The sequence below is a fragment of the Astatotilapia calliptera genome, chromosome 18 (genome assembly GCF_964374335.1).
Source record: "Astatotilapia calliptera chromosome 18, fAstCal68.1, whole genome shotgun sequence".
Classification (NCBI taxonomy): Eukaryota; Metazoa; Chordata; class Actinopteri; order Cichliformes; family Cichlidae; genus Astatotilapia; species Astatotilapia calliptera.
In genome coordinates, this window is record NC_137439.1 from 14,692,155 (window position 1) to 14,708,947 (window position 16,793).

The following is a 16,793-nucleotide window of genomic DNA, read 5'->3' on the forward strand; positions in this document are numbered from 1 at the left end:
TTTGATGATCTGAAACATTTAAGTGTGACAAATATGCAAAAATAAAATAGAAATCAGGCACTGTATGCATGCACTTTATGTTGTTTATAAAGTGATTGTTTGAGACAAGCTTTAGCAGAGTGAAGAGGAGAGTGAAAGTGGGTGTCTCATGCCAAAAGCACGAGAGTAGGGTTGTTTGTGAGACTAGCTTTAGCAGAGTGAGGAGGAGAGTGAAAGTGGGTGTCTCATGCCAAAAGCATGAGAGTAGGCAACAGTTTTCTGCTCTGCTTTTACTGTTTAGGGCATCATCCAAAGAAATCATGTTTGTGCGTTGTTCAGCTCACTAACAAAGATGTGGGAGAGACATATGCACAGTTGTAATCTTGTGCGTGCCCAACTGTTCTCGTCTAACTGTTCAGACTTGTACAGTATCTAAATTGACTACTTGTACACAATGTTTCTGATGCATAAATGTTACTAGATCATTGTGTATTTTGCCTTAAAGTGATCATGGTGTGCATTTAGATATGAAGCTAGCATGTTCAGATGCTGGATCAGAGTGCATGTCTGAAAGATGCTTATATGGGTTTAATTAAATGACTAATTTAAATAAAATCCATCATTTGTGATTGAATTTCTCACCTACCTTAAATTAAATAAACTGGAAACAAAACACATTTTGCTTACTTGGAAAAATAAGCAACATTTTGCCAGCTAAAATCCAAGCACACATCTGCGATTTTTCTCCTCTAACTACCCACTAATGGTCTAAAAGTCTCATGATCAAATGGGGTTTTACATAAATGGCTGTCTTGGCTTGTCCATCCGCAAGAACACATTTGGTGGAATAAATTCCTGTAACTACCCCTAAATTCAAAATGAGGCATTAAAATATATTTTATCTTTTGCAGGAAGGAAAAAAATGAAAAGATGAAAAACACTTCATATAGAGTAAAACAAACAATTAATATAGGGTAAAAAGCAAAAAGATTAGAGGGGATTTGTTTCACTGTGTTCTTTAGTCTCATGAGTCTATGATCCACTCGTGGCTACAGTGCTGAAACGTGGAACACTGACTTTTGCATCTAACCTTGTTCATATCCTTAGAGTTCCTTATTTACAAGGGCGGATAATCTGATTAACACCAAAGGCCAAAATCAAACAATGCTGTTTATATTTGTCACAGGAAGCTGATGATGAGTTTTATTCACCTGCTTTATTATCTACTAGAAGTCGAATTTCATGGAGGCCCACAGAAGTCCAAATGCAGCGTTATATCCCACAAGGCCATTTCTAAATCGTTTATCCTTCAGTTGCCCATGTTGATTAACAGAGCATGACGTTTTTGTAAGCAAAATAATACACTAGGTCCCAAAGCACAATTAGACACAACAACAAGTTTATTTCAAGACACAGTTGTTCAACTGCAGACTGAATGATGAAGAGAGAAGAGTATAAGAAATATCTCAAGATCTGAGTTCTTTAACAAACACAAATGAAACTCTGTAGTCAGCTGGTGATGACAAAATTAGAAATGCAGTCACTGAAACACTAATTGAAGGTTGTTAAAACAGTGTAGATGATAGTAATTATTGTAGCAGAATATAAAGGATTTTTCCTGCTGCTTTTTCAGGGTAACGAACTAATGAAACTTAAATTACGTGAATTAGCCTTAATTTTAAGGCAACTGTGAGTTTGTGGTGTACTAGTTGCATTGGTGAACTTGTAAGATACTCTTTCATCTCATGTTATTAGCAGGTGAAAGGTCACTTTCATTCTCATATTGTTGACAAATGCTCTAATAATGCAACATCCTTCCTCAGGATTCTGGAGTGTGGACGTTAACAGGTTCTGTAGCCGAGTCTTGAACATGTCCCTGGTGGGTTTTTTTGTTTTTTTTCCTTATGTAGGTCAGATAGTGGGTCAATGACTTTCGGTGCTTCATAATATTGGAAAGGATGCAATTTGTCAGCAACTAAGATACCATCAAACATCTGTGCAGTTCTTCTGATAGGAAATTTTAGCCATTGTGTACAAATGTAGTTTTTGAATTGTAGCTGGACTAACTGTTGTGAAGAAGTAAACTCCAATACACTCAGACTATTAATGGCTTTGTAATGAGTTGTGTCAATGTTATATGATGACCCTCTATGCCACCTCCACAGTAATGCAATAACGTAACCTCTAACTTCCTTCTTTTACTGTGGAACTTTTGCAGTACAGCTAATTACATTGGGAACGTTTAAAATTGGACTTAGAGACCACATCTCAAAGGCATAAAATTATTTCTTGTTAAAACCCAGGACACTGCAGTCCCTTAAGTCTGCATATATGTGCTCCATTAGCCATGTAATTGGGCAACAGATCTTCTAGTTATAGGGGTACTCTTCTATTAGTGGGACAAACCACTGTTTTTATTGCTGTAAGTCAAACCAACAGGAGGCAATAAATAGATTCAAATTCATTAATAGAGATGAAAGATAGAATCACAGTAATTTTTTTGTTATATTTACGTTCATATAAAAAAATGAATACAACCTTCTGATAAGGCACCTTGAATAATATGTTTTGTTTTTTTTTTAATTTATCTGTCATGATTAGTTAAAAGCGCCTTGTAGCAACACCTTTCAGGCCACCAGGTTGTGAAGTTCAGCTCCCTGCAGTTTTAGTATGGAGTCTGCTACATGTCTACGGTGAGAAGTGTTTTTAAGATATTAATAAATATCATGTTCCACTTTGATTATCTTGTATCTGGTTTTAAATGTTAGTATGTGATTAATAAAGCATATGGAGTTTCTCCATTTGTAATTACTCATTATATGAACAGAAATCTAGTTTTAAGTGTTCGCAAGCTCTTTTGAAAGACCCTTGAAGATCTGCTGGAATGGGATGTAAGCAATGTTTTATAAATTTATAACTGTTTTGTTTTATAATGTTTTATCCATGGTTCTTAAAGAAACCAATTTAAAATTGGGCCTGCAAAAGCAGAATTGTTCTGACAAAAGACAAAAAATGAAGCAGAATGCCCGAGAACTCACTAATGGACCTACAGTGGTTCATAAAGCATGATGGCTGCTACTGTAAATATTTCTCAGCTTTCCAAATGAGCAGTTCTCTTAGTGAAAAGCTTTACCTAATGAGTTAAATTCACATTGATGCACTTAACGAACTCACAGAACTGCGGCGTTGCAGAATAACTGTGCTGGAGAACAGCCAGAGTTATTGATTGTGGTGAAGTGTTGGTGGACCTGAGCGGGGTTGAGCTGCAACATTCACACTGCCTGAATTTGAGAGGCTGTTTAGTTGGTTAACACTGGCACCCCAGAGCCCTTCTCTTACAGTGTTAGTCCTGCTGATAACAAAATTAAGCAACCTGTAAATTTCTGCCAAATACAAAATAATTAACTTTTTGTTGTTTCATTTCATTTATACTGTGTTGATCATTTGGAAATTACTTTAAAAAGTTGTAGTTGTGGGCCAGCTTGCTGGTGAGGTGGTTACCACTGTTGCCTCAGAGCAAGAAGATCCTGGCTGTTAATTCTTCCATGTCCTCCTGAGTTAATGAATACATCACATGACCCCTTATGAGGCTTGGTCAGCAGCTTGCTGCCATGTTTATATGATGACATGAATGAATTTAACATAGCTCCTGGCTGCCTGTCAACTTACACTCACTGGCCACCTCATTAGGTACACATTGTAGATACTGGGTTGGACGCCTTTTTGCCTTTAGAACTGCGTTTATTAATGTTTATGGTACAGAAAATGGTGCAGGAAACATTCCTCAGTCCAACTTTATAACATCACACAGTTGCTCCTTTGTTGGGTGCATATGCATTATGTGAATTCAGGCTGTAGTGTTTAAAGCAGGGGTCGGCAACCCTGGGCACGCGTGCCACAGCTGGCACACAAAGGGTTAACTGATGGCACAATGGTGATTTTTAGTTTTTATGGGCTGATGTTTTTTTGGGTTTTTGTTTTTGTTTTTTTGCTTCTTTGTTGTTGTTTTTTGTAGCGGTATAAACAATAAGAGGTGGTGGATTGGCCAGATGCTGGCCGATGTATAAAATAAAGGTGGATGAAGGAAAGGGGAGGCAGGAGGAAGAGAGACCAGAGGCGATTGTCAGGTGAACTGAACTTCAGGTAAGAAGTTATGAACTGCAGTCTATCTGGGTCAGATATAAACCAAGTTTAGGTGGAGTTTATTTTTGTTGTCAGTTGCAATAACTAGTAATAGCAATAACTAGCTAGCATGACGGAGTTACTATACAGCTGGGTGCTATGATGTTACTGATAGTGAACTTTATTTTATTCATAAGGTTAGTTAGTAGAGTTTCCAACCGTCCCGTAAAAAGACAGAATCGTCCCGTATTCAGAGAAAATATTACGTGTTTCGTATTGAGGTGAAAAGGAACAGTTTGTCCCGGACTTTAGCTACAATGAAAAAGACACAAAGCTGGAGTTATTCTGTCGTTATGCTGCACAGCTGCCTCTTCTTCTCTCATTCTCTCCCCTCCCTTTCCTGTTGCTACTTCAATCATGAAACTGATCGATGATCAGCTGATCGGCTTTTCTCTCTTGTTTATTTATCGCCCACTTTGCCAGAAAGAGGAAACCAGCGGATGTCGCGCTAAACAACAGCAGCGCGTTTAAGCTTGATCAGCTGTTGTTAGAATTTATTTAATATTAATTTCTAGTATCATCTGATGTTTGCTGGAGCCACAGCTGTAAAGCTGCTGGTCATGATATCGGTTTGGATATGTGGTGAGAGGGAAACATGAAGATGAAACCAGGAGATGTCCTTACTGAATCATCAGAGCTGAACAGGTGATGGAGAAACAGGTTTACCTTTTAGGTGACATGAATGAGTTGAAGGGAAGTTATGAACTGTTTCTGAGAGACAAATAACACCAGGATCCTTTTTTTTATGTAGCTGACAGCTGGTAACTGTGCAGGGGCGGGTCTAGCAAAGTGTTGCCAGGGGGTCATGTAGGGCATTAACAGGGAAAGGGGGGCACAAGGAAATACCTTTCTTTCTTATTCTCATTTAAAATGTCTCGCTTTTAATAAATGATTATCTGAATCTTACAACCAAAGTTTTTATCTCATGTAAAATAGAAATCATACATATACCAACAAGACAGTGTACATCACTGTCGCAACAGAGTATGTTTTCATTCAAAGGCTTTATGGCTTTTCCTATAATACCTGGTGGGCCGGTCTCTAGTCAAAATGCCCGGGCCGATTTTTTTGTCCCAGTCCAGCCCCGGGCACGACACGCAGTGAATTAATCTGAGAAGGTGCATTAAAAAATAAGCGGTGCACATCACAAATTAGCTCGCATAGACACATTAGTTAACACATTAGTTGTGCCGCTTCTTAATGACTATCAGATTCAACTTGTAATTGGCTAAAAATAACTTACCGGTGAGAGGGACGTTGCTAGCTGGCAGTTTTTTCAAGCAATGTTGAAATTTCCACTTCAAAAGCTTCAGGAGCTCTCCGCTCAGCGCAGCATCAGCACCACGTAAATACATGGATACATCCAAAGACTCGAGACAGAATTCACAATGTGTTTTCTGGATTTTCAGGTGTATGGACCAATGTTTTCTTTTCTGATCAAACCAGAAAGCTTTCATGAGCAGCTGGATTTGTCTTGCATTAACTGGCTGGACACAGAGGACATCGAAATGCAGCTGATTGAAGTGAAAACCTCGACTTGAAGTTTGCAGAACTACGAACGAGCTGGAATTCACAGCTGTGCGTGTTCATGGAGCTTGCATTTTCAACTGCTGGACATCACTACCTGACAAGGTTAACTGTCTTCAGAACATTTCAGGGACATTATTTACAGTATTTGGCTCTACATATCTGTGTGAGCAGATTTTCTCTCACGAGTTCTCAGGTAACCGTCTGAATGCTGGACACTCGGAGACGTGTGTGTCTGAGTGGGAGACCAGAGATCACATTAACATCCCTGTATTAACAAACATGCCATATTGGCCCAGTTTATTTTTCTTATCATTGTTGTGATGAGACCATAAATAGCATTTGTATTTTCTGTGTTACAGTTCATTTGCTGTTATGGAGTTTTTGTTATGGATAAAAAGTGTCTTTTTTTTTTTTGTTTCAGAATAGCTGATAACTATTTGCTGATAGCTGCCAAATATAAAATAAAATATTTTATATTTGTATTTGTATATTGTATATATGTTTATATTTGTATATATTATATTTGTATATAATATATACAAATATAATTCTATAAAGTTATTCTATATAGTGTGTAACTGTTGATATAGAGTGTTATTAAACCAGGGGATGTTTTGTCAATCTTCCCAAGTTTTACCGAGCTCATGTGAAACTCAGTTTTCTGTACTTGCCTGACAAGAGTGGCACTCTGTGTGATCTTCTGGTTCTGTAGCTCATCTGCTTCAAGATTTGGCGTATTATGTGTTCTAAGAGCTTTTCTGCATACCTTGGTTGTTACAAGTGGTTATTTGAGTTATTATTGCCTTCTTACCAGCTTGGAGCAGTCTTGTCATTCTCCTTTGACCTCTATCATAAGCAAGGCATTTCCACCCAGAGTACTGCTACACCCTGGATGTTTTCTCTTTTCAGACCAAGCACTATAAACCCTGCAGATGGAGGTGTGGGAAGATCCCAGTAGATCAGCAGTATCTGATCACCAGCAACCATGTCACATTCAAAGTCACTTAAATTCGCTTTCTTCTCACTTTTGATACTCACTTTGATCTCCAGCAGGTCATCTTGAACTTGCCTACATGATTAAAAGTTGCTGCCACATGGTTTGCTGATCAGAAATCTGCCTTAACTGGCAGTGGAACATGTATAGCTAAGGATGTAGCTAATGAGTGTGTTCTTCACTACCATACTGTGCAAATATGTTTAAGGGACTGTTAAAATTCCAGCTGAGCAAAAGTACAGAGATAGCATCAGCAAATACATGAAAGCATTAAGTCAAACACCTATTCACCACAAATACAATGTAAAAAATAATGTACTACAGATACTGTATGTACTAAACATCTTAATCAAAGGATTTGGCTAAAGAGGTTTCAAGTTATCATTCTTGATGCACAATTTTAACATTTGTTGAATTATTTATTTAATTGTTTTTCCTTCTAGTGGCAAATGAAGAAGACAGCTCAGCAAGACCTCAGGCCAGTTTTGCACGTAAGTATCACCATTGTTATACTTCATTGTTATTCAACTCATCACATTTCCATCCATCCAAGTTTTTGAGATATTTAAAGAGTTCTGACCAACTCAATAAAATGAATATAAGAAAGTGCTGAAAGTCTGTTTTGAAATATTTGCAACCATACTTCATATTTCTTTGTTATTGTTATGACAATAGATTTTTATAGGAAGTCTTTTCTGCAGAGATAATTTAGAGACAGTTTGGCCTGACCAGAAAGTTAAAGGGTTAAAAAGTGTTTTGTAAATAATAGAGACTTAAACTGAAGATATGTAATAATATGTTAGAATATATTTGCAGTAATGGATTTCCTCATGCAAATGTATGGATGTAGGAGTGGTTAATTAACTGAAAAACCTATAACTGAGCAAAAAAGTTGCCTCCTCTCCTCTTAAGTGAGCGCACTGGCACTAATGACAATCATCCACATGAGGGCAGTATTACAGAGGCGCTGAAATCTGTCACTCCCTTTCAGTGAAACGTACTCCTGCAGCCAATGCTTCAATATCTTTTGTGAAACAACACCTTGAAACAAATTAACGGTTTATTCACTGTATGAAATGACTGTGACACCAGCAGGCTTTTGTTTTATTTAGGCTCAAAGTCCCAGAGTGCTTTGTGGAATGCCATCACTGCAGGGATGGGGATCAAAGGCAAAGAGCAGAAGCCCCCCCTGAATGACCCACGGAGTCCTGAAGAGATTCTGGCCGATGATCTTCCTCCAGCAGATGAACCAGATGCCACAGAGAAAACTGCCATCAGGTTTGCTGCTGTCAGAAATATCCCAGTAATGATGCCAGAACAAGTAATGCTCATTATATGTTAATTATCATGAAATGCATCCTGCGTGGTGCTACAGTGGGACATCAGCAGCCATGTTCATCTTATTATCTTACAATGTGGCAGCGTGCACCATCAGGCATTGCTCTGTATTTTGTATTTGTTTTCTGTTTTTGGATCAGAATGAACTTGAGCAGGCGATATTTAAAGTTGAACCTCTTCAGGTTTGTTTTTTTTTGTTAATGAAGAAGATAATCTCCTGTCTGACATTTAGCTGATGCACACACATACGCATGCACACTCACATTTACTCTGTTAATTGCTATTTAAGGCTGCTGACCTCAAGGGACTTGGGCGTGATTGATTCCACCTTGATAACAAGGACTTCAAACTACCATTAACATAATTTGTTGTCACTTTTAGAATATTGCTTGTCTTTTAACACCTGATTCCAATTAACCTTGATGGCCCTGGAGACGGCAATATGTCTCAGTTGGCAACAAGTAAGCATTTGTCAGAGGATACTAAAAGTGCACTTTAGTACTTGATAACAAGATTTTAATAGTACAGAAAATAGACAGGGAGTTATGGCCAGATGATTTTCACTAGTTTTCCCAATATTTTGGTTTAGCAAGTCCTCACAGAGATCACAATTTTACAATTTATCGGGTGCTCAGTTTGTGACTTCTCAAATCCCATCCAAGTGTTGTTTTCGGGTTTTCCTTCGTTTCCAGTCTGCAGTAACAAATGCTTCCTCTCCAGCTCTTCTCTATGTTATCTCAAATTACAGTGTCGTTGTTCTCTGCCAGTCTCCCCTGGAACACAGATCCCTTTTCCAGAGTAGGGTGGTGACAAGGAGAAAGTGATTTTCCACTTGACTGGACATAGGCTAGTCCTTTAGTTAAAACCTATAGCTCAGATTAAAAAAGAAAACACTGGGGCAGCTGAAAGCACTCCTACCTTCCATAGAGGAAACAGTTCATTTGTCATTTAGCCATAGCTTTAGCCTCAATCAGAGTGCGGGAACAATTGCCAAGCATGAGGCTGTTCATCCTTGGCTGAAGATGAACAGTTTGCCTATGTTTTTCAAGAACTGGCAAGGGAATGATTCTTTTCAATAGCGCTAACAGTTTAAAACAAATAAAATATGCTAGGAATTACTCCAGTCTTTTTTTTGTTTTGTTTTTTTACTAAAATGTGTTGGCTGGTGAAATAGTGATAGCAGGTGGTGAATGTTAGCTGTGGAAAAGGGCAATGTTATGCTTACAATGATTTATACTGTTCAATGATTACCTTTGTCCTGATCCTACTGAAAGTCAGGGGACGTCTTCGGCCATGTCAGCTGTGGTTAATACAGGCCAAAACTGCAGGGAGTCACAGGGATATACATCTTAATGACAACTAGCCAGATTATGGCACAGGGTGATTAAATGACACTGGAACTAGCAGTAATCCATGGAATGATGTAACTACAGTGTCACCTCCGAGGCCGGTTCTGGCCGATATCCTCCGGGTGATGATAATTAGATTTATTGGAGAATAGAGCAAGATCACATGATGTTTAGCAGGAAGGATTGGAGAGCCTTAAAACATATTGACTGTCATAAACTGGACTTAGTTGAATATAATTTAATTGTTTTCTAGTCAATCCCGCAGTTACTTGATTACCTGATTTTCTTTTTCAATCTGAAAGGTCGCCTGGTGCTTACGTGGCTGCTGTTGCAACTGGTTTAGGATTGCAGTTTACACACAAACACACACACACACAAACTGGGAGGACTAAAACACAATATGGAGCCATTAGTATATAAACACACGGTGACTCATCTGCTCGGCTGGTGCCACGCTGTTTCTTCTGTTCATTATGGAAACCATATTCTGTTAAAGCACTGGCTACCAATTGAATAGATAGTAGTTTGCATTCATGCAGAGGGGGAAACCTGTGATTTTTATGCAGAATCAAATTGTTTTGTCTTTTTTTTTTTTTTGGATCCTGCAGAATTTGCCATGTCAGAAGATGATAGATTGCCATTGCATTCATTTTCCTAATTGCTGGAACTTGATATATGCAACACAAACACAATATTAGTGTGCAAGAGTTTCTGAACCATCATTTTGATCAGCACTTACTCTCTATCTGAATCAATCGTTTCTTTAATTGATTGACTTTTTTTTCTTTTCAAAATTACTGCTTTGAAAGCCAAATCTTTGAAGAGGTATGATACAAAAAAGCCATTAGGATTAGTTTGTTATCGTCCCATAGGAGGAAGAGTGAAAGATTTTGGGAAGAGGTTGTTATTCATTAGCTAGAATTGCCTTTTTATTAGAAACTAATTTCCATTATATTCCAATCTTATTACACTAATGGTCCTTTGAGATTTAGTGCTAGATTTATAACTGTGCTTTTTTTTCTGAACCCCTTTTTTTTGACAGTCCTTATGGATAGGTAGTGACTGATAGGAATGCACTAAAAATTCATGTCAAGTCTATGTTTCACCAAATGAAGGCATTTTCAAAAACAGCAGAAAAAAAAGATAAATAGAGGGTAGTGAAAACGATTACAAGGGTGGCTAGATGCTTACCAAATGATGAGAAAAACAGACTCAGCACAGACAAACATTCAATAAATGTACACATGCAGCCAAAACCTGGACAGGCACTCTTTTGAGGTCCTCAGTTGGATTTGGCAACTGCTTAATTGGATGCTGTTCGCTGCTGTGAACATTGCACAGCTGATTAAGGTGGCTGTCTTCATCGTGCCATCCAACAGTTTCTGAGGCTGACCCTTCCACTGGCTGCAGCCGCAGATTCGCAGCCCCCCGCTGACATCTTCCCCGCAGCAACAAGCTCCATCACTAGCCTTACTAGCGGGTTAATGAGGGTCTGCTGGGAAAAGTCACTGCTGCGTAGCACATATTTCTTGATATTATACAGCTTGATATGGAGTATAGTTTTATGTGTAGCAGGGAGAAAAGTCAAACTTTAAAATATGCAGAACGCAGTGTCGTCCAAAGTCTGAATCTTTACTGTCTACAGCCGTTTTCTTTCTTCTTACATATAGATCAGTAGATGCATTAGGGTGACTTGCAGGAGTAGTCATAATGTATTATTTTTAGAAAATTCAAATGTTAATGGGATAGAAAGATACTGCATTTTACTTTAGGACGAAATAGGTGTATAAATCCCCAAAATAAAGTTAACCAAGTTTTTTAAATTATTTGCTTTTGCACAATAAGGGTAAAAATGTGTGTCTGCATTGCCATCCACTGTAGTAATTAAATAAAATGACATTTGAAAGTAGACTAAAAATTCCACAGAGACAATTTCTATGATTCTGCCCATTCCCTTAGCTCATTCCCTTTAACCTCACTCAGTAATAGTGTCTTCTCTCTGCTTGCATAACAGCTTTTAAATACACTGTGCATTATAATCACCCATTACATGAGTACTCCTCTCTTTAGGCTCTGCCACTGCTTTACATCAATATTCTTGCTGGATTAATGTATTAATAGGATCAGAGCCTTTACAGACTGGAAGGCACTAAGGGGGCCAGTGAAGTATTTTGTCCATGTAGCATAAATTTCCAGCAGCATTTGTCACTTTAAGCTGTTATTTACAGTAAGTGCAACATTTCCTTAGCTTTATCCCTGTGCAGTAAATCACCATCTATCATAGACTTTTTAAGTGAATATTAGAGGCATAACAACAGAGGTGTGATGGGGGAAAGAACCACAAATATCGACAAGATTGCCTGCCCTCATAAAAACTTTAAAACTTTAATTTAAATTATTTTTAAAGTATTAATTTGGATTTTATTATATAGTAACCATCATTTTACCCCTGTCTGACAATAATATTATCCACCATAAGTTTCTTTCACTGCTTGAGGTTTATGGAAGCTATTTTAATTTTTAGATAAATACCAAAATGCTTTACATGACAACTAGAAAAAAACCCATTAATAGAATTGTTTCAGAGACATTTCATGGTACATAATAAATAAGAGATAATAATTTTTAAAGACTGACATTCATAAAATTATAGTGTTGTGCAAAAGTCCCACATTTCTCTATATTTTGCTTCAAAGGAGCCAGAATCCAAGATTCTTCCGAGGTTTCTTTTGGACATTTTTCTGCTGTTTAATTTATTTTCAGTCCAGTCTTTGCACTTCACCATTTTTTAGAATATCTTGGTTTGTTAGATCACTTAATGTTGCTCTATGAATGGACTGGCCTCCCTAGAGCCTGAACATCCCACTGTTAAGTAGTGGAGTAGCAATAAGCAAAACATGTTTAAATTGAATGAGTTTAAGTAATACTTTTTGTGTTTTTGAAAATGACTGAAATTACCTAAAAATAGTCAATAGCAGAGGTGGGACCAAGTCATTGTTTTGCAAGTCTCAAGTAAGTCTCAAGTCTTTATCCTCAAGTCTCAAGTCAAGTCTCAAGTAATGTCAGGCAAGTCAGAGTCGAGTCTCAAGTCACTGGTGTAAAAGTCCGAGTCAAGTCACAAGTCTGAAACTTTGAATTTCAAGTCCTTTCGAGTCTTTAAAAAAAAAAAAAGAAAAAATAATGTTGCAGTTATATGCTAAATGTAAATGTTAGACCATGTAATTTTAAAATCTGTGTTTTTCTCAACACATGACAAAATAGTGAACTTAGAAAATATACACAAATTGTGAAATTGCACCTCTTTAAAATGCAGCTCAATTAAACCTAGCTCCAAGAATAATTTTCACCGACAGTTCTGAGATAAGCTGCATGTTATTCTTGGATGCGGTTGTAGGACCAGCTTTAAAATCGCATGACAAAAATATCATACACATTAAAAAAAACTGTATCACCAACGTAGCCTGGACAACATTTGCTAGTTAGATGAAGTCAGCTATCTCATCGTAGCATATTTATATGCATATTTATAATTATACGGTTCTTGGAGTGAGTGCATACACTCATGAAGTTTAGTAACTTCAGGTCACTGCAACAAGCCCAGGTACAGTTTACCGACGGATGGGTGCAGGACCTTGAAATGCACCGTGTAGAACGAAAGACCATCGTACGTATCATAAGTTTACCAGTCTCACAAATTGTCGTCATAAATACACATTCGTTAACCGTTTATTAATAGGACCTTTGAGCTCAACGGTAATTAATTAGTAGTGGAAATAATTTCTGGTAGCATCACAGAAATGTAGCAGTGACAATAATATTGTATGCTGTAATCGTACTGGGCAATTAGTGATACAAAAAACCTGTTTTATCCTGTGAATAAAAGTATATGTTTTTGTCAATGTACCATAATAACAGAAGCGAAACGCAATATTGTGTCAGGACAATTCACTATTTATGCACAATAAATAAAGGAGCATAGCGCGACAATTTCTGTTCAGCGCCAGACTTGCTTGTAACCTATATCACCAATTATGTTATGAAAATGACGTATTAACTACTAAAAAACACTGACCTTCGTGTAAATGCTTGGAGCAGACTAACCTGTGAGCTGGAGTGTTCTGGGACGTTATATTTGATCTTTGAATGGCTGCGATCCAGGCCATCCGTCGCGTCTTTGTTACTTCGGAAACATGGCTTGAACAATTTCTCTTCAACGACGTAATCCGATAACAACCGATCTCTTTACCCGTCGGCTTCCCGTGGCTGTCATGCGACCGGCTATTGCAGTTAATAATACAACGGCTTCTTGACATTTTTGTGTTTCTTTTTATCGCTGTATAACTGATTTTAATTGAAAGCCTGCGTGCGCTAGTACCTCTTGCCACGAGTTCCCAGAATCCTTTGCGGTTCTACCCGTGAATGACGTCACATTTTCAATCTCTATATAATATGCATGTTAAATTTTATATTTGGGGTAAAATATCAAGTCTTTTCAAGTAAACCGGTTCAAGTCCAATTCAAGTCCCAAGTCATTGGTGTAAAAGTCCAAGTCAAGTCACAAGTCTTAGAACATTTTTTCAAGTCAAGTCTAAAGTCATAAAATTAATGACTCGAGTCTGACTCGAGTCCAAGTCATGTGACTCGAGTCCACACCTCTGGTCAATAGTATTTTTAGTACAAGTCTGGAGGGATCTGCACTTGTAAGCTACATTTAGCTCTCTGAGAGGTTAAACAGTCTGTATTTAGTTTGTAGTTGTCTCTCAAACAGATTAATGCCCTGTTAACCCCTCCTGTTACCATAGTTATCTACAACTAATGAGCTTACACAACCTCCTGTTCTCTGTCTGTTCAGTGTGGATGGCAAATAAATAAGGGCTACTGAGGACAAGCTGAGAATTTAGCAAGTCACCGTAACAGAATTTCTGATGTGAAATTTTTAAAATGGAAGTTTCCAGACACTTTCAAATCCTCTTGTAAACACCTTAAATAATATGTATGTGTAACAAAAAATGTTAATTACTATTATGCAATTTACCACTGAAGGCTATTGTTATGCAGAGTATCAAGAGAGAGAGGTTCAAGAGTCATCCTCTGGGACCATGAATAGCTGTACAAAAAAGGCCCAAAGAGTGAATAGAATGACACGACAGCAGAAAAGTTTTTTGCCCCATGTTAGATCCTTTAGAGGGGCACAAAACCCCCCAGATTAAGCTGCCGTAATCAGCTGGACTTTTTCAACCATACATACGGAAGTGAAGGCTTGTCCTTGTGTAAACTGCTTTTACATTATGCGAGCTTGACCACATTAATCCTTAACCCTGGGTTTCTCTTCAGATGTTCCATCACCTCTGACTTATCTGAATCAGTCGTGGGGATGGAGAAATAGCAAATTTCTTGTCTGAAGTAATTCTCAACCTCCATCATTTTGCAAATAAATATAGCTTTACAGCTGGGTGCCCTCAATTTCTCCCACCCATCTCTGTATCTACAGTACTTCCAATACAAAACCAGAAATGAAGCAGTGATGCGTAATCATATTTTGTGATTCATGATCTCTACTAAAACGTGGTCATTACTGCAAAGGCGCCTGCTATTTTGATGCATAGATATCCTTATCGACTCTCCCAGAAATTTAAATGAGATTTGAATTTTTCATGTACCGCCAAATGGCCAGAGCTGTTAATGTCTTGATTTCGATGTGTGAGCTTTAAGAAGACTCAAGCACTCTGACAAGGAAGCTGTAGCAGAGTGTAATATTCAGCAGATCCTTGCAAATAATTCATTTTTGTAAAACAGGATTAATTGGAATTCCTTTTTTTGGCGAACAGCTTTTGTAATTGTAATTATCAGGGACTTTCAGTATTTAGTTTCATTATGTGAAGGACCATCATCGCTTTTTTGCTTTTGTTGGTTCATCATATTTGTTTTACCCTGTTACACTCGACACATTTTGCTTGTTATGTGTGTTTGTGCATCTTTGCTCACCCTGTTAAATATTCTCAATTTTATAGTCAAATTCGCTGGCAACAGTGGCACAGAGGATGACTCAGCAGCAAGCAAAAGAATTCCCAATACTTCATCACATACTCATCGTTGTTGTATCGCGTTCTCCTGCAATTCAGTGGCACAAACACGGCACATTACTACAGTGCTTTTTTGCTGGAAGGTGTTTCATTCATCAGGTGGCAATGTAATTAAAGTGTTGTCTGAGATTCTTTTGGTGCAAAGGCTGGAGGCTACTTAACCAGGCTGCATTCTTTATGATAGCATTTCATAAATCACTGAGCGTTTTTCTAGTCAGTGTGAGTTGCTATAAATATTTTCTCCTTAAACCTCTAGTAACGGTAAAACAATTTGTCAATAATTAACCAAAGCTACAACGAGTTGTCAGGTAATTAAATGTGACTGAGCGATCCAAAGATAGTTTATGCCAAAGGGGAGTTTATTGTTATAAACATCTCTCGGAGATAATTAAAGATGATTCAATGCTTTCTTGTTTACTTCCCATGCCTACATTTATTGCTAGTGCTTGAAACAGTCTGTCGTTTATGTTCTAAGATCAGGTTTGGGTCTGCCGTATGTCTAACCTTAAACAAATGTTGTAGGTAGCCTATCCATCAAATTGTGGGCACCCTTGACATGAATTAGTTTGTACGATATGGCATCTAACTGTGTCTGAAGGAGAAAGTGTTATAGCAGCTCTGAACAGCCACATTTCAAGGTACCCTGAAAGGCTGGAAAGCACTTTCGACCTGTTTCCTCAATCATATTCATATTGTTGGACTTTTTTACGTATAAAACTGAGAGTAATTACAGGAGGCTAATTTGCCAAATGACTGTGTGAGAAAAGGCTGCACATCTTGCCCTTCACTGCATAAAGTGGATGTTGATTCTGAGATTTTATTGCATTATTGAAAAGGTGTAGGGGGTTGAATGTTCAGACACCTTAACCATGGTTTGATTGCTATCAGTACAATATTTCCAGCAGTTTCCATGTACAGCTATCATGGAATGCTATAATAATAGTAATGATAGCTGTAATTCTTACCCAAATTGTCCACAATTGTCAAAATTGTTCTACTGAGTGTGTTTTAAATGGAAATTTGACCCTTAGCAAGGGTCCACACATTTTCTGATTTTCACAAGCTTCTCACCAAGAATCACAGATTTATTTGCCTTCTCGGCAACACACTTGATTCTTGGGTGCAGTGACTGCTGCACAGTTTAAATTGACCAGCTCCTTGAAATCATCGTTTTTGATGGAATCTTTGTGTTCCCGGTGCAGTATGACACCGCACATACAGACTACACGGTGCATACGATCCCTGGGGTGCAAATCTGTGAACCAGAAGCAGTCACTAGTGAAGTTGTCATTGTAGTTTCTGCTCAGGTTAACCTGCCATCTCTGAATGTGGCTTGAT

The 16,793-nt window shown here is 37.9% G+C and overlaps 1 protein-coding gene across 7 annotated transcripts in view; it reads left to right on the forward strand.

Moving 5' to 3' along the window:
- Window positions 1-16,793, forward strand: part of pde1cb (phosphodiesterase 1C, calmodulin-dependent b) — a 116,887-nt gene that overhangs the window by 24,059 nt on the left and 76,035 nt on the right. For all 7 annotated transcript variants that reach the window (XM_080293283.1, XM_026151007.2, XM_026151003.2 and 4 more), the window contains 2 exons: window positions 7,129-7,176; window positions 7,798-7,963. In XM_080293283.1, coding sequence (XP_080149409.1) covers window positions 7,129-7,176; window positions 7,798-7,963 — 214 coding nt within the window. The remainder of the gene's footprint in view (window positions 1-7,128; window positions 7,177-7,797; window positions 7,964-16,793) is intronic.